This window comes from Juglans microcarpa x Juglans regia, chromosome 3D (assembly GCF_004785595.1).
Source record: "Juglans microcarpa x Juglans regia isolate MS1-56 chromosome 3D, Jm3101_v1.0, whole genome shotgun sequence".
NCBI lineage: Eukaryota > Viridiplantae > Streptophyta > Magnoliopsida > Fagales > Juglandaceae > Juglans > Juglans microcarpa x Juglans regia.
In genome coordinates, this window is record NC_054598.1 from 4,746,767 (window position 1) to 4,769,608 (window position 22,842).

At 35.4% G+C, this 22,842-nt stretch overlaps 3 protein-coding genes, 1 long non-coding RNA gene and 1 other non-coding gene across 6 annotated transcripts; 2 read left to right on the top strand and 3 right to left on the bottom strand.

The window, feature by feature from the left end:
• Positions 1-287: 287 nt before the first annotated feature.
• On the bottom strand, positions 288-6,539 carry LOC121254513 (probable E3 ubiquitin-protein ligase ARI1). 2 transcript variants are annotated; one of them, XM_041154578.1, is made up of 7 exons: positions 6,134-6,539; positions 5,367-5,399; positions 4,997-5,273; positions 3,980-4,460; positions 1,940-2,488; positions 1,700-1,860; positions 288-810 (listed from the first exon to the last, which is right to left on the bottom strand). In XM_041154578.1, exons 1-7 carry the CDS (start codon positions 6,248-6,250, stop codon positions 677-679), a joined length of 1,752 nt encoding a protein of 583 aa, XP_041010512.1. In that variant the 5' UTR covers positions 6,251-6,539; the 3' UTR covers positions 288-676. The 2 variants fall into 2 exon arrangements, with proteins under 2 accessions (XP_041010512.1, XP_041010511.1); XM_041154577.1 differs by having other exon boundaries at positions 288-813.
• A 2,940-nt stretch (positions 6,540-9,479) lies between these two features.
• On the top strand, positions 9,480-9,553 carry TRNAN-GUU. Its single transcript has one exon. It is a non-coding gene; the product is annotated as a tRNA-Asn (tRNA).
• Positions 9,554-10,152: 599 nt separating this feature from the next.
• Positions 10,153-12,934, bottom strand: LOC121254515 (EEF1A lysine methyltransferase 4). The gene is made up of 7 exons (XM_041154580.1): positions 12,772-12,934; positions 12,574-12,670; positions 12,087-12,225; positions 11,307-11,389; positions 11,010-11,144; positions 10,815-10,919; positions 10,153-10,428 (listed from the first exon to the last, which is right to left on the bottom strand). The coding sequence occupies exons 1-7, from the start codon at positions 12,822-12,824 to the stop codon at positions 10,300-10,302; spliced, it is 741 nt and encodes a 246-aa protein (XP_041010514.1). The 5' UTR covers positions 12,825-12,934; the 3' UTR covers positions 10,153-10,299.
• A 3,984-nt stretch (positions 12,935-16,918) lies between these two features.
• LOC121254518 (4-hydroxy-3-methylbut-2-enyl diphosphate reductase, chloroplastic) lies at positions 16,919-21,017 on the top strand. The gene is made up of 11 exons (XM_041154588.1): positions 16,919-17,327; positions 17,707-17,903; positions 18,378-18,557; positions 18,665-18,796; positions 18,885-18,959; positions 19,049-19,154; positions 19,266-19,360; positions 19,919-20,104; positions 20,240-20,326; positions 20,662-20,759; positions 20,830-21,017. The coding sequence occupies exons 1-10, from the start codon at positions 17,057-17,059 to the stop codon at positions 20,725-20,727; spliced, it is 1,395 nt and encodes a 464-aa protein (XP_041010522.1). The 5' UTR covers positions 16,919-17,056; the 3' UTR covers positions 20,728-20,759; positions 20,830-21,017.
• Positions 21,018-21,041: 24 nt separating this feature from the next.
• Positions 21,042-22,404, bottom strand: LOC121254523. Its single transcript, XR_005938656.1, has 2 exons — positions 22,136-22,404; positions 21,042-22,040 (listed from the first exon to the last, which is right to left on the bottom strand). It is a non-coding gene; the product is annotated as an uncharacterized LOC121254523 (long non-coding RNA).
• Between the last annotated feature and the right edge of the window lie 438 nt (positions 22,405-22,842).

Here is a 22,842-nt window from a genome sequence, read left to right on the forward strand (position 1 = left end):
ATTCACATATCTTATGTGCAAGAGATAAGAACTAAATAGGATTAAAACTCCCAGAAATACATACATAACCTCATCTGAATCTGTCAGCAAAACTCCCTCCACTCTGTTGGACTTGAATAAAGCAGTGCCACACAGACTCTCATAACAGACATTTGATATCATTCAAAGGCAAACTGATTTATTCCCTTTAATTAGCATTGAATGGAAGATGGGGAAAAAATAAAGCAAAACTATATCAAGTATCAGAAAGAATAATACAGCACTAAACTAGGCAGGAAACAATCAGATTCAGCAAAATAGCCTTTACTTCCCAACATCCAAAAATATGAAAATATCTTAGATGTATAAGGGGGGTTCCTCAAGATTCAGATAGAAAATTTACACATCTATCGCCCACCAAAGCCAAATAAAAGGATATATATATATATATATATATATATATATATATATATGTACGCATTTTTCGATCTTCGAAGAGAGAACGATAGCAATAGGTACAAGGATTTCCCACATTTCTCTTCGAGAAAATCACAACAAAAGAAAAGAGAAGATAATGCGGAAAGGTAAAGTTCTTGGGTGTTTTCATCGAGAAATGATCAATCTCATTAAAGTAATAATGGAGTAATGTTAGATCTGTACATATGTTGTACTTATATGAAGCCTACAACTTTGAAGATCAAGTTCTGTCAACAACCTCGGCTGGCAAGTTTAGATCAAAAAGGCCACCTCCAAGACCATCCTTTCTAGCACGCTTCCTGGAAGAGCATCCACTCTCGTCGGAACTCCCAGAGCCTGAAGGTCGATCAAATTCTGTTGTCCCACCAAACATTTTCAATGTCAGAGAAACTTCTAACCATCCAAGCAACATCTACTGAGCAATGCTCACAAGGGTAAAAATATATCTGATAAACTATTTGTCTACAACTAAACACAGAAAAGAAAATCCCAGATTTGCACCCGAAATGAAATGCAATGCCAAGATCAAGATCGCAAATATCCTTTTTTGGTTTTTTCATATCCTATTCTATTAGAGGCAAGATCATGTTATAATTCAAAGCTAAGGCCCTATACTCAATCATTTCCATACGAGACTATATGAATCCAACAAATTTGGACATGTGAACCCAATCTCTCACATATGAACCACAAAGCTCTTGACACCTTTAACCCAATAAAGGTACTAAGTTTGGTAGTGATTTTTTTCCCTTGTTTGAGTCATCCGATTATATCTTTTGTCAAATAAAAATGGTACTTTATCGTGTCAATAATAATCCCATGTCAGTTGTACCCCAAAAAAAATTGAAAAACGAGAAATTAAACTGGCTGCACTTAATAAACCTTTTATATAATTTTTTTAAATTCACTGTTAAAACATACTTTTCTAACAAAAAACATGTTGAAGGAAGATTAAAAAAGGGAATGTTTAACTGAAACGGGAAGATCCATTTCAATTGCAAATCATCAGTATACATCCATAGTCACATATCGAGTTTCTCATACCTATTAGAATGCCTCACATCAATGATAGGCATGCTATGCTTAAGATACCATAGAAGATTTTTTAGCAAATAACCATAACCACCAAGGATAGTGAAGTTACTCTAACTTATGTTTACACATTCCATGTGTCACAGTTCATGTCCTTCTACCAATATATATCATACAGATAACAAAAAAGGTCAGGAGGTATCCATTTTACCACTAGTGCCATGGTCAGAAGCTAGATATTTGTCACTATTATTGGCTTTCCAGCAAGCAATAAGTTCTGATGCCCTCTCAATTCCCTTTGACTTGTAAGGAGCAATATTGTGGTTACCAAATTCGAGAGAACCCAACAAATCATTTTCAATGCAATCATACCTGCATGAGATTTATAAATGCATGAGTTTAAATAGGCCCATATAGTTAAAGCTTTTGCAACAACAATGCAGATACTCACAATTTCTGACAGAGAGAGTCCGTAATAACTGACAAGTTAATGACTTGCATCCTTGTCTCCATAACTTTATCTTCACTAAACTGATCAAAGGGCTCCTCCAAAAACTTAGAAAGTTTCTCAACATTTGCCTCAAGCTGCTGCTGCTGGGCCTCAAATAAATGCTGTTTTATTTCATTTACCTCTTTTGTCATCTCATCATTGAACAGCTCATCTCCAAACATATAGAATGCAAATGGGTATGAGTATGAAAGTACACGCCTGGATCTGAAAAGCCTATAGAGCCCATTATTTACCCAGCTGAAATCTCTGAGCCTTGAATCCCTTTCTTCTGTAATTGATACCCTCTCTTGTATGGTCTCTTTCAACTTACTTTCCTGCTTGAAAGAATCTGTGTGAGCTCTGTAGCGATTAAAATAGTGCAGATATCGATCGTGATCCCGCTTTGCACGTTCAGATTTTTTCTCTCGTTCTACTTTAAAGCGACCACAACTATGACCAGTTATACTTGACCAAGTATGGTCTCGGCCAGTAGCTCCACCACAAAGCCAACTGCATAAAATAGAAAAGCAAGTATTTTGCATCAACATTAATAACAAAAGAAAGGCCAAATGTGGCTGGATTTCTTTCTATGTGTGTGGGGGAGTTATCAGACCAACCCATGCATGAAACCAAGTGATGCCACGAAAGATATCTAATTAGGAACTTTAAAGAAAAAGGAAGTGAAGTGAAAACAACAAAAATTTACAAAAGATGAGTGACCATGAAAAAAAAAAAGGACAGGTCAAGGGAATGATGACCAAATAAACCCGAACCAACATTAAGCAGCAAAGGGATTCTATTCAACCATAGCACCCAACTTCCAAGTGTCCTTAAGCTATACATGGTTGGAATCATCTATATTTTAACAGCAGCAGCAAAACCGTTGAGCCAATCCAATGCATTTTGGGATAAAATAACATGAAATGGAAACCGGGCGGGGTTGCTAGGGGGTTCGGGGGCTACCCCCGGCCTCTGTTGAATCTCTATCACTTTCCGTAGAGGAGGGAGAAGCGATGGTTCCATCATGCATTTTAGAGAAAGAGTTATGAGTTAAATCCTCTTGAATGCACGGTATTCCTTCAAAAGTACTGAAAGCTAATCTGAAAACACACTAATCGAAAAAGCACCTTGTTTCCTCTCGACTATAGTTGAATGGAAGTTTCATTTCCTAAGTCTCGAATAATGTCATTTATTGAGTCCCCATAGCCCTACATAGTCTGTAGAGTCATTTTTCACTAAGAAGGATTGCAATATAAAAAAGAGAATTCCAGATTGAAGATCTCTTGACCCATATATGATCCAGTTCTACATCTTAGCGCTGAACTAATCAATAGAGATTGAGCTTCACTTTGCGAGTTGGGAATGGCATCATTTATTAAAAAGTGCTAGCGTTGACAAGAGATGAGCTAAAGAGGTGGCCGGGCAGTTAACCAGACCCTACCACATACAGACAGCAAGCAAGAGCTGTGCCGGCTGGTAGCAGCATATTGTTGACCTCCATCGCTATCGCTACCCTATTTTGCCAATGATCCCGACACCAATCCGGCATATATATAGACATTACTGGGCTCCCTCACTCCGGCCTATCCAACGAAGTGACTCCCGTAGAACACAATGTCACAGATCTAAAATAATTAAGGTCGAAACCAAGGTGATACTATGACGAGAGATGTAATTAAAATTTATTTGTTAATAATCCCAGCAGAGAGAGATAAACTAATTAATGTCACCATAAGCAAGCTGATCATAATCCAAGCATCAGGAGAAAAAAAAACACTAGTGTGCTGGCTGGGATGGGCTACTTCTGAGTTTTATGTGCCCATAAATCTACAAGACAACTTTCACATACGTGTTACAGAACTTTGATTTGAGACCTAACAGGGCCAAATTCAAACTATGAGAGTTCATATAACTTCAGGTTATATAAGATTAGGGCCTCATTTTCGCATATATGTCATAAATGAAAAGCTAATTACAGAGAAGAAAGAAATGAGCCCTCACCAAAATGCTTGACCACAGATGCAGCTCACAAGGTTGCAACCACCATTCTTCTGCACATGTTTGTGGCACTTTGGACAAGGCTTTGTATGAGCTGTTATCCAATTAACTGTTTCTGATTCATCTCGGCACTTCTTGGCCCAAAGTTCCCACATCAGACATGAACAAGGCGAGTGTGCTTCTGACAAGCAACTGAAACAAAACTGCAAACCACATGAACATTCTACCTCGCAGAATTCATCATCCTCAATGCGTATTGCGTTCCCGCAATGTGGAGCACTTGGGCACCATTTAACCCTCTTATTATCTTCAATATATGACTCAAGAAGAAATCTATCAAACTTCTCTGCCATATCAGGATACCTTTTACTGACTAAATTCCTTACAACTGCTTCATCACATATAGAATTGCATTTGTGTGCCATGCACCTAATGCGCCTACTTTGACCATCATTTATCTTCACTATAAAGTGTTCCGTCCAACCTAAAAATGAAACATCACCATGAAAGATTATGATCCAGATAATTCCAGCAAGATATTGAACAAAGGAAAAAAAAAAAAAAAAAACTGGAGGACAACAACTAACAAAAACTCGTGAAAATTGGGGGAATTAGAAGGGGAGGATATCGTGATTATGTAATTGTTCGAAAGACACCTGTATACACATAATAATTTATTAAATTTCAGCAATGTCTAAAAAAATACTCATCATTTATCTTCCCCAATTGTAAATCTACCTGATATGTAAACTCTTCCTCTCCTTTCCACCCTAGGCTACAATCAAGTAAGGGAGGGATACCCATTACCTCCACCCTCCTATTATTCACTAAAAACATCCAAACAAAATGAGAGTTATTCTCCTCTCTAATCCTCGGTCCTCCCCTTACCACTCCCTCCAAACTCCTAAACATAGTGTAAAAATCTATGAGATAACTCGGGACGTATAACAAAGATTATATAGCTTTCAAAGCAAACTGCACTGAAGCAGAAGATATGGAAACAAAAGCCAGAGTGCTTACAGTTGTTGCAAAAACAATGGCCACAGTCCACTTTTGTTGCCTCATCACTAGCTACATCATCCATGCAGATATCACATGTTATTGTGGAATACAGTGGTGAATCGAGATCTTGATGCTCAACCACTGTAACACCCGCTTCGGCAAACAAGCAAGCCTTCCCTTTCTCTACAAGCACTGCAAACAACCGTTCAACATCCCAGCGGTAATGAATAAGTAAAGTCCTGGCATGATGCTCCCTCAGGGATAGCAAGTCCATAACTCTACGCAAATCCTCCCTCTACATCATTATGTCCCAACGTAAAATATCAATATTATAAAATCTTTAATGAGAAAGTCCTGAGAAAATAGTGGAAAAAGGATTATTTTTTACCTGCGCAGCCAAAAGAGATTCTTTTGTAATTACCTGCGAAAAATGCAACGGTTAAGCTAAACGCGGTAAATATGAAATAGAGTCCTGGGCAGAAAGAGGACTCAGCACAGGGACAAGATAACCTTACGATAGTGCGATAAACCTAAAAAACAAATAAAATTTTTGCGTTTGCCACTTCAAATAATTTTGAATCTCCATATTGGAAGTCTCGAAAAAGAAAAAAGGTTTCAATAGCTTTACATGCAACTACCGGCAAAACCTGAAAAAAAAAAAAAAAAAAAAAAAAAAAAAAAAAAAAAAAAGCATCCCGGATACCAAAAAACAAAAACAACAAAATTATGCAGCAACTATTTGAAGCGATACATTCCACAAAGTCGGCTACTTTGAGCTCAACACTGATCAAATTCCCAAATGCCAATACCCCAAAAAATGAAACCTTTGTTGCAATATAACTAGAGCAAATCAAAAGCTCTTATCCTTAAAACAAACAGCCCCACTGGGGGCGCTCCGTTCCACCAAAAAATAAAAAACCGAACGTCAGAAGTATAACCCAGATTCACGATTAATATTGTCACCAGAGCCCGAAAATCAGCAATCCCAAAGTCCCCATACACCAAAAAACTGGAAAAGAAACACGCAGCCGTTCAAAACGAACCAAAACTCCCATAAAAAAATCTCTCTTTACAAAACAAAAGAGCCCTCCGAAATCAAAGATAATTCCACCCCCAGAATTTCAAAAGCGAAAGTTAAAAATAAAAGTCGGATACCTTAGTCGTGGGACCCTTGGTAGGGGCACACTGGAACTCAGACTCCTCGTTCTCAAGACCGTCGAGCGAGTCCCGATCGGAGTAATAATACTCCTCGTCGCTCGCACAATCCTCCATGGAGAATAGATACTTACTGACAACAATATTATATGTACAATAAAATTACAATGAATGAGTAGATGGGCATATGCATAGGCCAATTGTGGCGGAGATTCGAATATTCAATCGGATCCGATGACCGGAGCCGAGTAAAATCGGGGTATTCCGGCAATATCCGATGAGTATACCGACAAGTATGCCGGCGATGAGAATGGAAAGAAAAAAGGCTTCCGGCCCTGAGGGGAAAGCATATACGAGTGGAACACCAGGAATTGCTTGTCTCAGACGGAGAGAGAGAGAGAGAGTTAATAAAGCGAGGTCCTATGCCTTCCGTGGAAATTAACGGAAGTTCTGTTACAAACGGCGTCGTATTTTTGCCGGTGAGTGGTGACCTTATTTTTCTTTAAAAAAATATACAAGAAATGTCGAATCCTCACACGTATTATATGACTGTTAAGCATCAAATTGCTTTAGGGGGAAAAAAAAAAAAACTGTTAAGCAATTTGTTATCCTGAGGATAATAAAATTAGTTGGGTCTTTTGCCTTCAAAGCCATCCATATTCAGTTTTTCTTAAAAAGATATAGATTTCATGTACTCAAAAAATACATAAAAAGTTGGATTTTGGGTCCTACGTTAGAAATGTCGAGTGGATGTACAGTGGTTTGATGTGAGGAACTGAATAACTATGACAACTCAACAGTGAAATTTGTTTGTCTCCCAATAAATTTTTAAAAATTTACTGAAATATTTTAGAAGTTGAGATACCTTCAGATAAGATATTAATTGTAAAGATCATTTTTTATTATAAGATATATCTAATGTCTCACATTAAGGTCCCGTATAGAATATGGACTGAACTCATCTCAGTTCAGTTTAATTTTAAATTGAATCTGATATCAAAATACCCAATTTTCAAATTCTTAAACTCATCTCAATTAAAAATATATTTAAATATGAGACCTATAATTTTTTTCAACTTAACGTCTCTTTATACGTGAGACCTATAATATTTTTAAACTTCTCATAAATATATCTAAATTTATCTTAATATATAAACACATATAAATTTATTTTAGATAGGTCTCACAAAACTCATTTTATCATCTTAATTTACTATTATTAACAAATAATTCAACTTATCTCAATATCCAAATGAGTTATGATACTTATAAGATTGAACGACATAAGTTGTGTTTTTTTTTTTTTTTTTTTAATCACATCCCACCTATGTGATCAAGTCGTGGGAAATAATGTGACCATTGTTCGTTTGTATCTGTCCAATAGGAAGGTAACATGTGGCAAAGGTAATGAAAAAAAAAATTGGTGCCACGTATATTCCTCCCTTACACGTCTATTAAAAATGAACAATAATATTGCTTCGTTGGCAAGAGCAATCTAATGGCTATGATGCAAGCTTGATGATTAAGCCTTAATAAAGAGCCAATATTAATACTTGCTAATAACTGACAAAGTGCGATTTAAACATTAAAGGCTTATAATTGTCCTGTCTCTATAATCTCAAATGACCTGGATAATAGCTGTATAGGCAATGAAGATAAATACTTTACATTAATGGAATAAATAATTATTTAGCTATCTTTCCTTTTATATTTATAGTTTTTTTTTTCTAAATCAAATTATAGGATTATATGGGCTCGTGGTAACTAAGTTTGATCCAATGGTGAATAATATTTAGAAATTGTTTGAATAGTGAAAGTATTCCATCTCATTTCGTCTCATTTTATCATTATAATTTTCACAAATTTACATATAAAATATAATAAATAATTCAATTTTTTCAAATCTCAAAATAATAATAATATTAAAAAATAGTATTTAAATAATATTTTATTCAACTTTCAATTTTCATTTAAAATTATTTATCTTATCTCAATATCTTAATCGCACCTTAAACAAATGTTAACTATATTTAAGAAAAGCGTAAAAAAAAAACTTAATTTTTAACGTGTCAATTATTGATATTATAACATTTGAAATTTGACATTTAAATTTAAACAAAATTAATAAAATAAATATTATTCATAAAATTGTAATTACATATACTGTTAGTCTAATATTTATTGAGTGCATGATTAGATTAATACCAAAAGTAATTAGATATATGAGTTAATGTGTTATATATTTGATATAATATTGCAAATAATGCGTCACCATGACATTTAAAAAGTAAACTTGAAGATCACTGACAAAGATCTTTTGCAATAACACGAATCATACAAAAATATATGGGCTACGGAAGAGTACATAGTTTCAACTTTCAATGATGCTTAATTAGAGGCGGACGATAACCTCAAAAATGAGAATAGAACATCTTAACTACACCACTATCAGTCAATCCCTTCTTGTCAACGTAACAGTATTTAGTAATGCTAAAAAAAATAAAAAAGTAATGCTTAAATCAATCATTAATGTTTAATTAATTAAATTATAGAGCGATATGATAATGTTAAGATAAATACACATGCATTTCTAAATTATAAGAGATTTTATATTTTAGATTCAAAACTACCGATTTTATTTTTTATTTTTTGATAAGAGGGCGGAGAGTTCCAACCTAGAACTTTCATTTAGACAATCGGACTATTTGCTATTAGACCATTAGATTCTTTACTTCAAAACTACTAAAATTGACACAATGTATCTTTATTATAATCCGACATTTTGAGTTGTCGGTTTTTATTTAAAAAAAACTTTAAAACATTGATAATTTCTAAGATGTTATAACTTATAGTCTTATGTACCTCTCCTCAATACTTAGACGTGGCAGTCTTATCTGCGATCATTTTTTATTTTTGAATCTAATTATCTCGAGTATTGTGAAATTATCAAAGAAGAACATGAAAAATGGCATGGAAAATTTATCGAGTTTTTATTTTTTGGTTAATGATTGTATTACGCTCAAGTATATGCAGTCAGGCTCTGTTATCGTTTTCGTTAATTTAAATTTGCAAGCTTTAGGCTTCTTTGAAACTTAAAATCATTTTAATTCATCTAAACTCATCATTATAACTTTTTTAAATTCTAACACAAAATATAATAAATAATTTAATTTTTTTAAATTTTAAAATAATAATAATATTAAAAAATAATATTCTAATAATATTTTATCATTTCAATTTAACTCAGTTCAACATCCAAACGCAGCTTTAAACAAAAATAATAAAATGGATCTCGATATTAAATAATAGAATTATTAAACAAACATTGATTTCCTGCCACAACACAGCTGGAGTAGCTCAGTTGGTTAGAGCGTGTGGCTGTTAACCACAAGGTCGAAGGTTCAAGCCCTTCTTCTAGCGTTCAACTTTTACCAGTTTTTATTGATAAATAATCCCAAATGACCACCCACAAATAGGTCCCATTATAGCGAAAATGTCTCATCTCATCATTACAATTTTTTTAAATTATCACATAAAATATAATAAGCAATTCAAAATTTTCAAATTTCAAAATAATAATAATATTAAATAACTAATATTCTAATAATATTTTATTCAACTTTCATCTAAAACCATCTCTTCTCATCTTACTATTTAAACCGCACCTTAATCTTGAAATTCTTTTATGACTACAAAAGATAACCGTAGTCTGAGAATTTTCAAGGGTTTTTCTCATATCCTTCCCTAATTAGCCTAATAATATGATTTAGACAAATACTGAACCTCTTTGATGATTTTTATTTCCCAAATGGAGGAATAAATCATATTCTACATTTGAGTTCTGAGGCTGCTTGAGCTAAAGCCCTGCAGATCATTTTAAATGACACTACAGTTCTGGCAAGCAGTCAGTTCAGAGAGATCACTTCTAAAGTACAAAGATGGCTGGTGGCTAAATCGCTACAGGCAACCTAATTCATTTAACCAAAATGGAGGAACAAAATCTTGGTCTCCGGTTGATATTGACAAATTCATCTCTTGCATTCATATCAATATCAGTCAGAAATTCAGATCTGAATGTTAAATAATGGTAACTGAACTATCAACTATGCTTGGAGTGCAGGCAAATCAAGCATCAAGATTACATTAGGGAAATTGACAAATAAATTCTAATTATTCATCTCATCAATGTTGGTCCGAAATATATAATCTTCGCTTTCCAACTCTTCTTGAAGTAGACAAATTGATGGCATCTCGAAGCTCTCACCAGATCCTTTTCCATCCAATGATCTCTTTCCCTGAAACATGTAAATGCATCATTATGCACCACAAAAGCTTCTTCCTCTTTTGTACTTGTAATAAAATGAAAAAAACTGGTGAAAACATAAGGGCAGATATTAATCGCCAGAATAGAATCAGGACAAAAGATGAACGCATTGGTCATCATCCGAAATGACAATATATATATCCGAAAGATCTGTGAATTTTAAAGTGATTCTATGCATGCCTTACTGACAAATGTTTTCGAATGACCTGAGAAAAAATGGATTTATTGTCAAAAGTTATGTAGAAAACAGTGAAATGCTCCAACTCCATCAGTCGTATAATACATTATACCATGGCAAAAAAGATAGCCTCAACAAGTGTACAAAACAATTAAGCCTCCGGCTTTATCTGGACCAACCTTCTTCAAGACATAGAAAAAATAGTGAAATCCATCACCAAAAGTACTCCACTCAACAGACCAGTTAAACTCTGGAGCATCAAACAAAGGTCGCCTGAAATGTGGCTGTAAGAGATATGATTGTCATGTGAGAAATCAGAGTAATGGCAAATATAATGAGGAGGGAAATAGAAACTCTAAGTCTGATCATAACACCTGGCCGAAAGAAATTGAGATAAAAATCCCATCTGGTTTCAAAACCCTATGAACACCTTTGAGCGTTGCCATGACCTTCGTAACTGTTGCTGGTGGCGGATTCCATGGGTCTCTACTATCCACAAACAATACATCCTTCAAAATTAAGAATAACAATAAACGGTCCACTCATTAAAAGTCAAAGACTAGGTAGTGGAAAAATAACAATTACAAGAGTTTATAGTATCACATGGAAATCCCAAAAAAAAAAAAAAAAAACAAGGCCTAAAGGAAAACAATCACAGATTGCGTGTTTACCATGGTTCCTTTCTCAATGATCACATCAAAACACCCATCGCTAAAGGGCATGTCTAGCATGTCAGCTTGTAGAACCTTTATTTCTGACGATTGAAGTGACAAAAGAGAGGGCAAAGGAAAAATGAAAAATACTGTGGTTAAATTATATCTGTTTAGCAGCATAAGTTCACTTCTACAACTAGGTTAAAAGATAGTTGGGGGAAAGACCTTTTCCTTTTCCATTATAGACATCCTAGAAGTATATATTTTCAGAATGCACATCTTTCAACTTGACAAACAACTTTCTTTGATAAGTGATAATAATGCCAAACACAATTCAACGCCAGTGACAAACAGGACTACAAGAAATTTATTTATTTTTTATAGGTAAAACAGGACTATGAGAAATTCGTCAGCAGTATTGACAAAAAAATCCAGACAAAGGAAGAATCCATCTCCAAATCTGGCATTCCATGGCATAGAGCTCCCATCTCCTCATATGTTTTTAAATATATGTGAATCACAGTATACAGTTTACCATTAATCATTTGAAAGACGTGTGCCAAAGTACTAAAGCTAACTATCTTAAATACTCAGGCAAGGATGGTAAATTTTAGTCACTGACGGCTTACTTGGATCAGAGCTACCCCCTAAAGAGTTTCCTTCTATTTTTGAGAAAATCATATCACTATGAATGTTACCAGCTTAAACACTCGAGCACATACAAGAGAAACAAGTCCTTATATAAGCATATAAGCAGATACTGAATGCAGTTACTTTCAGGTATATCTATCCCCACACCTTTATATCCCTTCAATGCTAATCGCCTCTGCATCTTCTCCACTGCAACAGCTGATAGATCGATGCATGTTGTCTCCGTAATCCCATCTTTGTATAACTCTTCACACAACTGTGAGTTCCCACAACCCAGCTCCAATACCTTTATCATAAAACTTTCTTATCTTTAACGAGTTACATCACCATGTTAAGTGGCCAATTAAACTAGATTAAGACAGATTCAAGTCCAACAGGTCCCATATATGAAAGGTAGGACTTTCCAATAAAAATGTTTTCCAATAAAAAAAAGTTAGGACCCACATTCCACCATCACTTGCCCAAATTAAAGCTCAAACAACTATATGGGTGGTTTTAGATAATCAAGAACGGAATTTGGTTGGTAAGTTCAACACATAAAATACCGAGCAAATCAAAATTATACATATATAAATAAATATACACAATGTCACATATTTATTTATATATATCCACAGAGAGAGAAAGGGAGTACAGTAGAATCGGGTTTAAGATGAGCTTGAATGAGGTGGCGAAAATGAGAGTAGTCTTTGAACCACTCGTAATGTTCCTCGTTAGAAAAACGATCGTTCCTGAAACAACAAGGACAGCATGAAGACGAGGCAATTAGCGAAGAAAGATAGGCGAGAATAAGGAAACAGAAAGAGAAAAGTCTGGAATAAATTATTAGTACCAGTACTGAGGATCGAGGTAAGCCAAAGCAGTGGAGGGAGGAACGCTACTCATCTTCTGTGTTCCGTTCGGATTCTGAATCGTTTATGAATTTTCGGGTTTGATTATTACTCTTCTTCTTGTTCTTCTGACAAAACCAGAAAGAAAAACCCTAAATCCAGCCGAACTTAATTCTCGGACGCTTGGCCCTATATGGTTTCTAATGCAGTTCAATTCATAAATAGTAGGCCGGCCCATGGTCCAATTTATTAGAACGATAAGTAATAATAGAACAAGTTTTCTACAGAATCACTAGCAATTAGGAATTCACAAAACGTAAAACCTAAACTCTAAACTCGAATTTGGAATTCATAAGGCGATAGACCCCTTTCACGGCGGTAATTTGCGCGTAGAAGTCTTCGTACTTCTTTCCATTTTAGAAATTTAAACCGAAAAATAGGAATGTACAACCGCATCCGAATCTGGATATCCGACTATAATCGAATCTGAATTCTAAAAATTGAGCGGATAATCTAGAAATAATCCATGTGGATAACTAGATTCAATCTGAATATCCAGATTTTTTTTTTTTGACTATAAATCTAAATATCCGGACTTTTGTTTAAAAAAACTTAAAAAAATATTTTTATAGCACTTTTTAAAAAAAAATTATGATATCATATTTAAATTGTCCATATCTTTTAAAACAAATAATTTAAACACTTTTTAAAAGTTTTTTTAAATAAAATAAATAACAAAATAAATAAAAATACAAAATAAATAATATTGTTGTTATATCATAATGCAAAATATTAATTTACAAATAACAAAATAAATAATAACACATCATAACTAATTAGACTAATACAAGGAATACTACTACTCTTCACATCATAACTAATTGGAAGCAAGATTTTTTTTTTTAAAAAAAGGGACCCGATTACGGATAACTGGATCATAAAACTAGATTCGGGTTTCTCTCAACCGCTCGGATACACCCGGATTCTAGGTTTTAAACCGGACCAAAAAAAAATTTGGCCCAATTCTACACCCCTACTAGAAAATACTCCCCCCTATCTCATTCTGATCATCTTCCTCATCCAAATCAATCCCTTTATTTTGCTGATTTGCTCAAAAAGATTGAAAAAGATGTGTATTGCTTTTAAGAGAGGAAAATGTCAATCCATAAACAAAACAAATCAAGAATAGCTACAATTATACTTACAATACCTCTCTTTATGAATTACAACTCCTTTAATGTTATCGTGTTTATCAGCTGTTGTTTTATAATAGGGTTGTACAAAAGTTGGCAAAATCGGTTGGCGTCGACTCAGGCCGACTGTCGGAGTAGGGAACTGGTCGGCGAGCGGTGGTATTTTATCAAAATCGACGTCAAGGGGTTCGACGCCAGTTCGAACCAAGGATAAATCGCTGAACCGACCAATAATGGATTTTTTTTTAATACCTATACAAAAACGACGTCATTTTAAGGTTTGGAATAGAAAAACATAATAATAATAATGAAACGTTGCCATTTGGCTTAAGCCAAACTATGCCGTTTCAAAATGGGATTAACAAACACCCCATTATTCTTCTTCTTCTTTCTTGTCTTCTTCTTCCTCAGTACTCCTCTGCAACTCTTCTTCCCACACTCCTGGCAGACGATGCGGCTTCCCTCCTCCTTCACAGCGACGTCAACGGCAGAACGAAGAACTGCACCGATGCAAGTCAAGATCGAGGCTATCAGTTTTCTCTCCCCCAATCGACCAGTTCTAAGTATCGCCCAACGACGTCGGTGCAGCGTCAGTTTGGCATCGAAACTAAAACCGATCCATCAGTTTTCACCCCTGTTTTATAGTAGCATGCAACCAAACAGAGCGTGAAAGATTGATATCCCTAGATCGTGCAAGCCCTCAAATCGACATCTGCAGGAAGGTTTTGATGTGGAACACAGAACGAGGACTTTCCATAGAAATTCTTCATTCAAGTTGCAGCAATGGATACTAGGGAGAATACTAGTCTAGAAGAAGTGCCAGGCGATGTCCTTGTAGATATTTTCTGCAGAATTCCCTTGAAGACTCTGGTCCAATGCAGGGGCGTATGTAAGGAATGGCGGGATTTGCTTTCAGACCCTATATTTGCCAGCTTGCATCTCTCGAGATAGGTCACTGCCCTAGCGGCTGGACTGCGTCCAGACTGTTTATTGATCGAGCATTCATCTAGAGACGATGATGTAATGGTAACGAAATTAGGGATGTTATGATTCAGAGACATGCCTATATAAGGTGCTTAAAATTCAATCCAGAAGAGAATATCGGTCAGAAACCATATGGGCAGCAGAGATCTGTACGCTTGGAGTTGGGGCTGTCACCTGGAGAAACATTGCAAGAAGTCCCACAGAAATGTTATTTTTGTATAACACTAGATGGCACTTTTTTCAATGGAGAATTCAATTTGATTTTCACTCGAAATAGCCCCGAACTCAATGACGAATCTGCTCCTTTGATTTTGAAAGTGAGGAGTTCCGGTCTAATTTGGAGCTACCTCGTCCTCCCTTGGATAATGAAAAGTATCATGCGTGGTTGGGTCTAGGAGTATTGACAGATAATCTATGTGTATCCAATATCTCTGGCCTCGGCGATGGAAATCCAGATATTGAAGTGTGGGTGATGAAGGAGTATGGTGTCACCGAGTCATGGACAAAGGTGTTTGCTTTAGAGAACCCAATGGAAAGCTTATGATCAGCTCACGGTTTCAAGATCATCAAGTACAGGAAAATCGAGGAGATCATATGTTTTATTGATGACAATATATATTCTTATGACCTCAAAAATGAAAACTTTAGATTATTGGAGACTATTGGGACTCATTCAAGATTCTATGCACTTTTGTATCTTCCCAGTTTTGTTTGGCTTGAAGATGTTGCTATGGGAGAAAGCTCTAATGAAATCAAGCAGTGCCTTTCCGAGCTCAAGATTCAATAGAATTTTGTCTAGGGACCTTTGAGACAGCATGGAATCCATCCTCTTTGGAGTATTTTGCTATGTTGGGATTTGCTTTTGGATACCTCTATCATTTTGCTCCCTCAAAATTACCACTAGTTCAAATTGGTTTTTCGTGCGTTTTTTATTTTTATTTTTATTTTTTAATATTAAAAAAAAATACACAAATGCACTAGTAGTAACATTTTTAACCATTAAAAAAAAAAAAAATCAAATACACCAATAATAACTTTGAGGAGGCAAAAAGATTATGTTAACTAGCATTATTCTTTGGACATTTATTCATCCTACTTGGGAGACTATTTTCATTATTGGGAGTTGCTGTAATGTATTTTTATAGTTGTCATCAGACTACTTAGCTTAGGTTTAGTTAGTGAGTCGAGATGAAACTTGAGAGTTGAATAAAATATTATTAGAATATTATTTTTTAATATTATTATTGTTTTAAAATTTGAAAAAATTGAATTGTTTATTATATTTTGTGCGAGAATTTATAAAAATTATAATGATGAGATGAGATGGGTTGAGGGCCCTCTCAATCCAAATTGATCTGTTTAGAGAAATATTAAAGTCATAAATAAAACACATAAAAATAAATTTATAAACTGACACATGAGTTACAGAGTTCTCGGCACTATTCCTTCTAGTTTGTGACATAGACAACTATCCTCTAAACATTTGTCATCTTGTTCTTTCCTTTATCCTACCATACTCAGTGAACTTTATTTTTTCTTTCCCCTTCTTTTTGGAAACTTGAATACAAGATCATTAATCTTATAATTCATAGTTACACAGTTGATATAATTATTTTAAATGATTTTATATATCAACTATTGAATTAGAAAGTTATTTAAATTAAGACATGTTTTTTTTTTCTTTTATGAATTGAGATTCTCTTGAAACTTGTGTCTAAACTTGATGATGTGATTTAAATCAAGATAAACATAGAAATAAGTATTTGTACAGAAATTATTATATTTAAAAATGATATGTGATAAATATTAAATATGCAGAGATTTATGTCTACATGTATTTGATATTCCATATAATTTGGATTGAAAAGAAAAAAGGGGAATCTATGGTCCTATTTTATTTCACGAGTTTTAAGTAATTTTAAGAAAGAAATTAAGGACAAAATGTGATCCACGAATCACGAGAATTTCAAACAAAAATAAAACAAGAAACACGAGGTGGGTGCCTGCCTGCGGATAAAGCCAACAGTACTCTGGTCTCAGCAATCACTCGTGGTCGTGCGCCTGCCCCCCTCTCTCTCTCTCTCTCTCTCTCTCTCTCTCAGTCGGTGCCATGGCGATCTCTCTTCAACTCTGCCGAATTCCTACTCGTAAGGACCTCTTCTTTCCCGAGATCCTCTCAGGAGCCGGAGCTCTCCGTTTCCGGAAGCCTCTTTCCGTCCGATGTGCCGGCGATTCTTCATCTCCTTCGTCTTCGGTGGCGGTCGACTCCGATTTCGATGCGAAGGTTTTCAGGAAGAACTTGACGAGGAGCGATAATTATAATCGGAAAGGCTTCGGTCGCAAGGAGGAGACACTGGAGCTCATGAACCGCGAGTACACCAGTGAGTTTTTTTAATCAAATCGCTCGGAAGAGCTTATTATGCGTTTGAATTTTTGCAAAATTGTTTTTTTTTTTTTGGATAATAATGCAAAATGATTTTAAGATTATCATTAGAGCGACTTTACAACAAGCGGAGCTTGGTTCATGTAAGGTCCAGGTTACAATTATATATGCAAATCACTATTGGCTCGAACGTATTCTGAATTTAATATCTAGCAACTTGCGCTAACATTAGCATGAGCTTTTCGGAAATTTACCCTTATTATAGTCCATTTTTCAATTCCTTCCAATGAGAAATGTGGCTGTACATTATTTTCTTACGTTTTGGTGCTTTGATTGGGGTTGTGGTTTGTGTGCTAATTCTGTATTGAAAATTTCAGGTGACATCATAAAGACTTTGAAGGAAAATGGAAATGAGTATAAATGGGGAAATGTTACCGTGAAGCTGGCGGAAGCTTACGGTTTTTGCTGGGGCGTTGAGCGGGCTGTCCAAATTGCTTATGAAGCGAGGAAACAGTTTCCAGATGAGAGGATTTGGATTACTAATGATATTATTCATAACCCAACTGTTAATAAGGTCACTAAACTTTATAACCAATCTTCATGGTCATTTGAATTTAAAGGAACTTGCTAAATTTGTTTCGTGTTGCTTTGAGTGTTTGCTGGTGTTGGATTCCGGCGAAGATAGGAGTAGAAATTATGATTTAATTCTTCTTAGAAAAATGGTTGTTTCGTATATGACCAATTGCATCAGTTATGGGCTTACATATTATGCACTAAAAGAGTTTTTGGCACAAGAGTCCTTCTTTAAAAGTACTTTTAAAAAATCACATTGATGTCTGGAAACCACCAGCTGCAAGCCTAATCTGTCTTACTTTTTGATTTGTACTTTATCGTTTTTCTCGTGTAATTGTGCAACTGGTTGGTTTTTTTGAGTTTGGATACCGTGTACCATGTACCGTGTTGAGAAGTTCCTCATCCTTTTATACGGTATCAATTCTATATTTATTTCTCATAACCTTCACTAATGTGGTCTTTATATTTATTGCAGCGGTTAGAGGAGATGGAGGTGCAGAATATTCCCATTGAGGAAGGGGAGAAGCAGTTTGATGTTGTTGACAAGGGTGATGTTGTCATTTTGCCTGCTTTTGGAGCTGCAGTGGAAGAGATGTTGACTTTGAGTGACAAAAATGTACAAATTGTGGACACAACTTGTCCATGGGTGTCTAAGGTATCTTTTGCAGATATTAGCCTCTTGTTTCATGGGTGCATATTTTCTTTTTAAATTCATCATCTTTTTTAATAATTCAAGTTATATCTTTATAAATTTGTTTGTAGGTCTGGAATACTGTTGAGAAGCATAAGAAAGGTGATTACACCTCAATCATTCATGGAAAATATGCTCATGAGGAAACTGTAGCAACTGCATCTTTTGCAGGGAAGTATATTATTGTCAAGAGTATGGCAGAGGTATATCCTAGATGCAGCTAATAGCTTCTTTCTTTTGGCACTTTTGTACAAGGAATATATTTTTTCATATGGACTTTTGAGAATGCAGGCAATGTATGTATGTGACTACGTTCTTGGGGGTGAACTTAATGGATCTAGCTCAACCAAAGAGGAATTTCTACAAGTACAGATCTTTTTGCTAATTTGAGCTGTAATGTCTGGTATTTTTGGCGTAATGCAGATTTTTAGTGATTATCATTGTCTTGCCTGCAGAAATTTAAAAATGCAGTCTCAAAGGGCTTTGATCCAGATAATGACTTGGTAAAAGTTGGCATTGCAAATCAGACAACAATGCTTAAGGGAGAAACAGAAGAGATTGGTTAGTTTTTTAGTTATGCTAATTCAATTCTTATTTTCTCAAGAAGCTGCTACTTGTGATATTTGTCCAAAATTTCCACTTATCTCCCAAAAAAAACTTCCAATTTCACAGGGAAGTTAGTAGAAAGGACAATGATGCGCAAGTATGGAGTGGAAAACGTTAATGAGCACTTCATAAGCTTCAATACCATTTGTGATGCTACTCAAGTAATTTTCTTTTCCCGAATCCTATGGTTTTGCTTGGTCAGTTCTCCAGGAAATATATGTCTATATTCTGCTGAATAGAGTATGAGGTCTTTCTTTACATAATCTTCATCTTCTCTCTATCCTCCTTGTTAGCTGTACTATTATAGGAAGAGAAGATATTTCTTATAGAGTGGGGCTACTATGCCGCCCCACTCTTACCGCTGGGCGTGCCACCCAGTGGTTTTGGTTTTTTTTTTTTTTTTTTTCTTTCTCTTTTCACATTTTTTTAATACATTTAAATATTTTTAAAAATAAAAAAAATACACCAATACATTTAAAATCACTTCCTTAACCACTAAGTAAAAAAAAAAAAAAAAAAATTTTGACCTGCGGTCAAATTGAGCGGTCATAGTGGGGCGGCATAGTAGACTTTCTCTTTCTTATAACCCCTATTAGCAGCACACCACCTGACCGCTCAACTGCTCATGTGTGGCCAACTTGCAGAGCAGCCAAAGCAAAGTTGCTTTGAGGCTTTCTGATCTTTTAGGCAGCTAATTTAGTAGTTTGTTTCATTTGCAGGAGCGTCAAGATGCGATGTATAAGCTGGTGGACGAAAAGCTAGATCTTATGTTGGTGGTTGGTGGGTGGAACTCAAGCAATACCTCACACCTACAAGAGATTGCAGAGGCCCGTGGAATCCCCTCATATTGGGTTGACAGTGAACAGAGAATAGGTCCTGGAAATAAAATAGCATATAAGCTCAATGTAAGCATGGATGCATAGAGTTCCATTTTTTCAACTGGTTTTTAGATTCCAAGTCTTTTGTTGTCTGCCTTTCCTCTGATTTCATTTTCATTTTAGTAACTGTCTTTGAATTGTTTTACTGTGAATTTCTGATAGCATGGCGAGTTGGTTGAAAAAGAAAACTGGCTACCGAAGGGTCCCATAACACTGGGTGTAACATCTGGTGCCTCAACTCCAGATAAGGTAATTTTCTTGGAGGCAAAATAATCCTGGAAAGCCATTTTTGAGCTGAGCTTTGCTACTCATCATCCCCACACACCACACGCTACAATTTTTTTTTTTTTGTTTTAAATTGTTTTCGGATTTTATTCTTCTTAAACTAATTGAATTCTTCTACTCATCATCCATATACCACACATTGGTAAGAGAAAAAAATAAAAAAAGTATGTTGTGGTGTGTGGGGATTATGAATAAAAATTTTCTTTTGAGCTAGGTCAACTTCCATTACCGTGCTGGATTTTGAATGCTATTGGGTATAGAAGTAATATAAACTTTGTCTCCTTTTGGATTTTAACCAGGTAGTTGAGGATGTTCTTATCAAGGTGTTTGACATAAAACGTGAAGAAGCCTTGCAACTGGTGTAATTTAGGTTGGTCTAGATGTATGCATCAGCTAGGGGGTATCAGTGTAACACTGCAAGAGAATTGAGGGATTTATACATGTTTTACAGCCCCAATGTATTCTAGCTTAAACATTATAGTTGGAATGTTCAGAATTTATCAATAGATGTTCTAAACTTAGTGCCCCTATGCGACGGCCTCTGGTTCTGATGCAGATAATGTTGTACATAATTCCGTTGTCTTCAAGATGACTCTTTACAGACATGATGAAAAAGAAAATGTTGGGCATCAATGAAATTGCCCCTTTAAACATAGATGCTGCCTTACATAAGTTTCCCGTTAAAAAATAGTCTGTCATACATATATATATATATATATATATGCATAAAAAATAGTTCCATATTGTGTTGAATTCCCTGTATTACAAACATAGGTCCTGCTTTACATAAGTTTCGTTGCAGAGAATGCAATAAAACTGTTTCATTCTCCTGTCCTTTTCCCTTCTTTTCATTTTTCGGCAGATAAAGACAGGCACAAGTTTCTTGTGGCTTGGAACCTTGCCCTGGCCGAAAAATGCCTGTACGGCTGCACCTATACCTTTAGAAGGACAACTTCAATGGCTGAACCAAAGTTTAATTGAACCAACTTGGGATGGAGTGCTTCTCTTATTTCCTATGCTAGACATTCAGGTTGCATTTGAGCAACTTCTTGGCCTTGACTCAAAAGTTCAAAATAGCGATCCAATATCCTCACTTCAAGTGCACTTTCTTTCCATTCCAATGCCTCATAAGCTAGCCACTAATTCTGTCAGGTTCCTTGGAATGAGATGATACAACTATTTCTGGAACCTGATCAAGCAAGCGATTCATCTCTTCTGGAAATTCAGCCTTTGCTCGGTTCGTTGTTCATACTACAATAACTGTTGTATTGCCCAAATCTTTTGATTGCCTACGGAAGAAAATATGAACAGATGAGTATGAACAAACTGGAATCATGTTTTCAACAAAGCTATATTGAACCAAAACTAGAATTGAAAAATGAAAATTTTAGCATTAACATCTTTATACTCTTAGATTAGATTAATTATGATGCAGGGAACAGTGTTATTTGACGTAAAGTTCATCATCATTGTAACGGGTGTCAAAATGTAAATAGCATATAACAGTTTGAAGAACCTGTATCAAAATTAAAGCATTCATTGCAATCCTCGAAACAAACATAGCCAATCTCTATCAAATACACAGAAATTATCCCTTTGAATGAGATAGATAGCTGATGCAAGTTGTGAGCATTAAAGCACCAAATCCAGCTTAAACAATTGGCACTCTGGGGTCAGTCTGAGATGAAAGCATGCTTAGTTCCAACACAAACAAAAATAAGCAGTCAAGAACAATCCATATTGCTTACGAAATTAGTTAATTTGAGTCATCACCTTCAAGTCAAGGCCACTGCTGCCTATTGCATCTGCAATAATAATTCTTGTGCCATCTATGTCAATTGGGAGCTTGGAGCTAGGCCGTCTAACTCCCGCAAATTTCCCTTTCCTGATCGTATAGGATAATTTACTATAGATCATAAGCAAGCATTGATCTGAGTTTCAGCGAACGAGGCAAAAAGAAATTAGATTAGTGAGAAAACACTGAAAAGGGAAAAAAGCATGGCTCTGCCTACAAAATACGTGCATTCCCTCATCCCTAAAAGAATCAGGCACGTGCATTCCCTCATCCCTAAAAGAATCAGCATATCCAGTCATTGAGAAATACATACATTCCTTTTACACTAGGAAACTGAACATCTACTGGTAAGGTCTCAAAAAGCTTTTGTCTCCATTGAATTTTAGAGGTGCCATAGCCAGATTGAAAGGTCCTTCATCATCCTCAGGTATTTGGAGTGCTGAAAAACTCCAATCTGTCTGGTATATGGTAATCCCATCGTACCTTTTTTTCTTAGGACTAAGAAAATTTTATTGAACAAGTAATAAGGCAAAGCGAAGTACAGATGAAGTATACAAAAAACTGAACAGTAATCCAATCATACCTCAAAGGACCATTCAAGCTAATGGTTTTCCTCATTACCTCCTTCCCATCAATGTCAAACGGTGATCAGCGTGAAACTGGGACACCTACAAAGCCAGAGAAA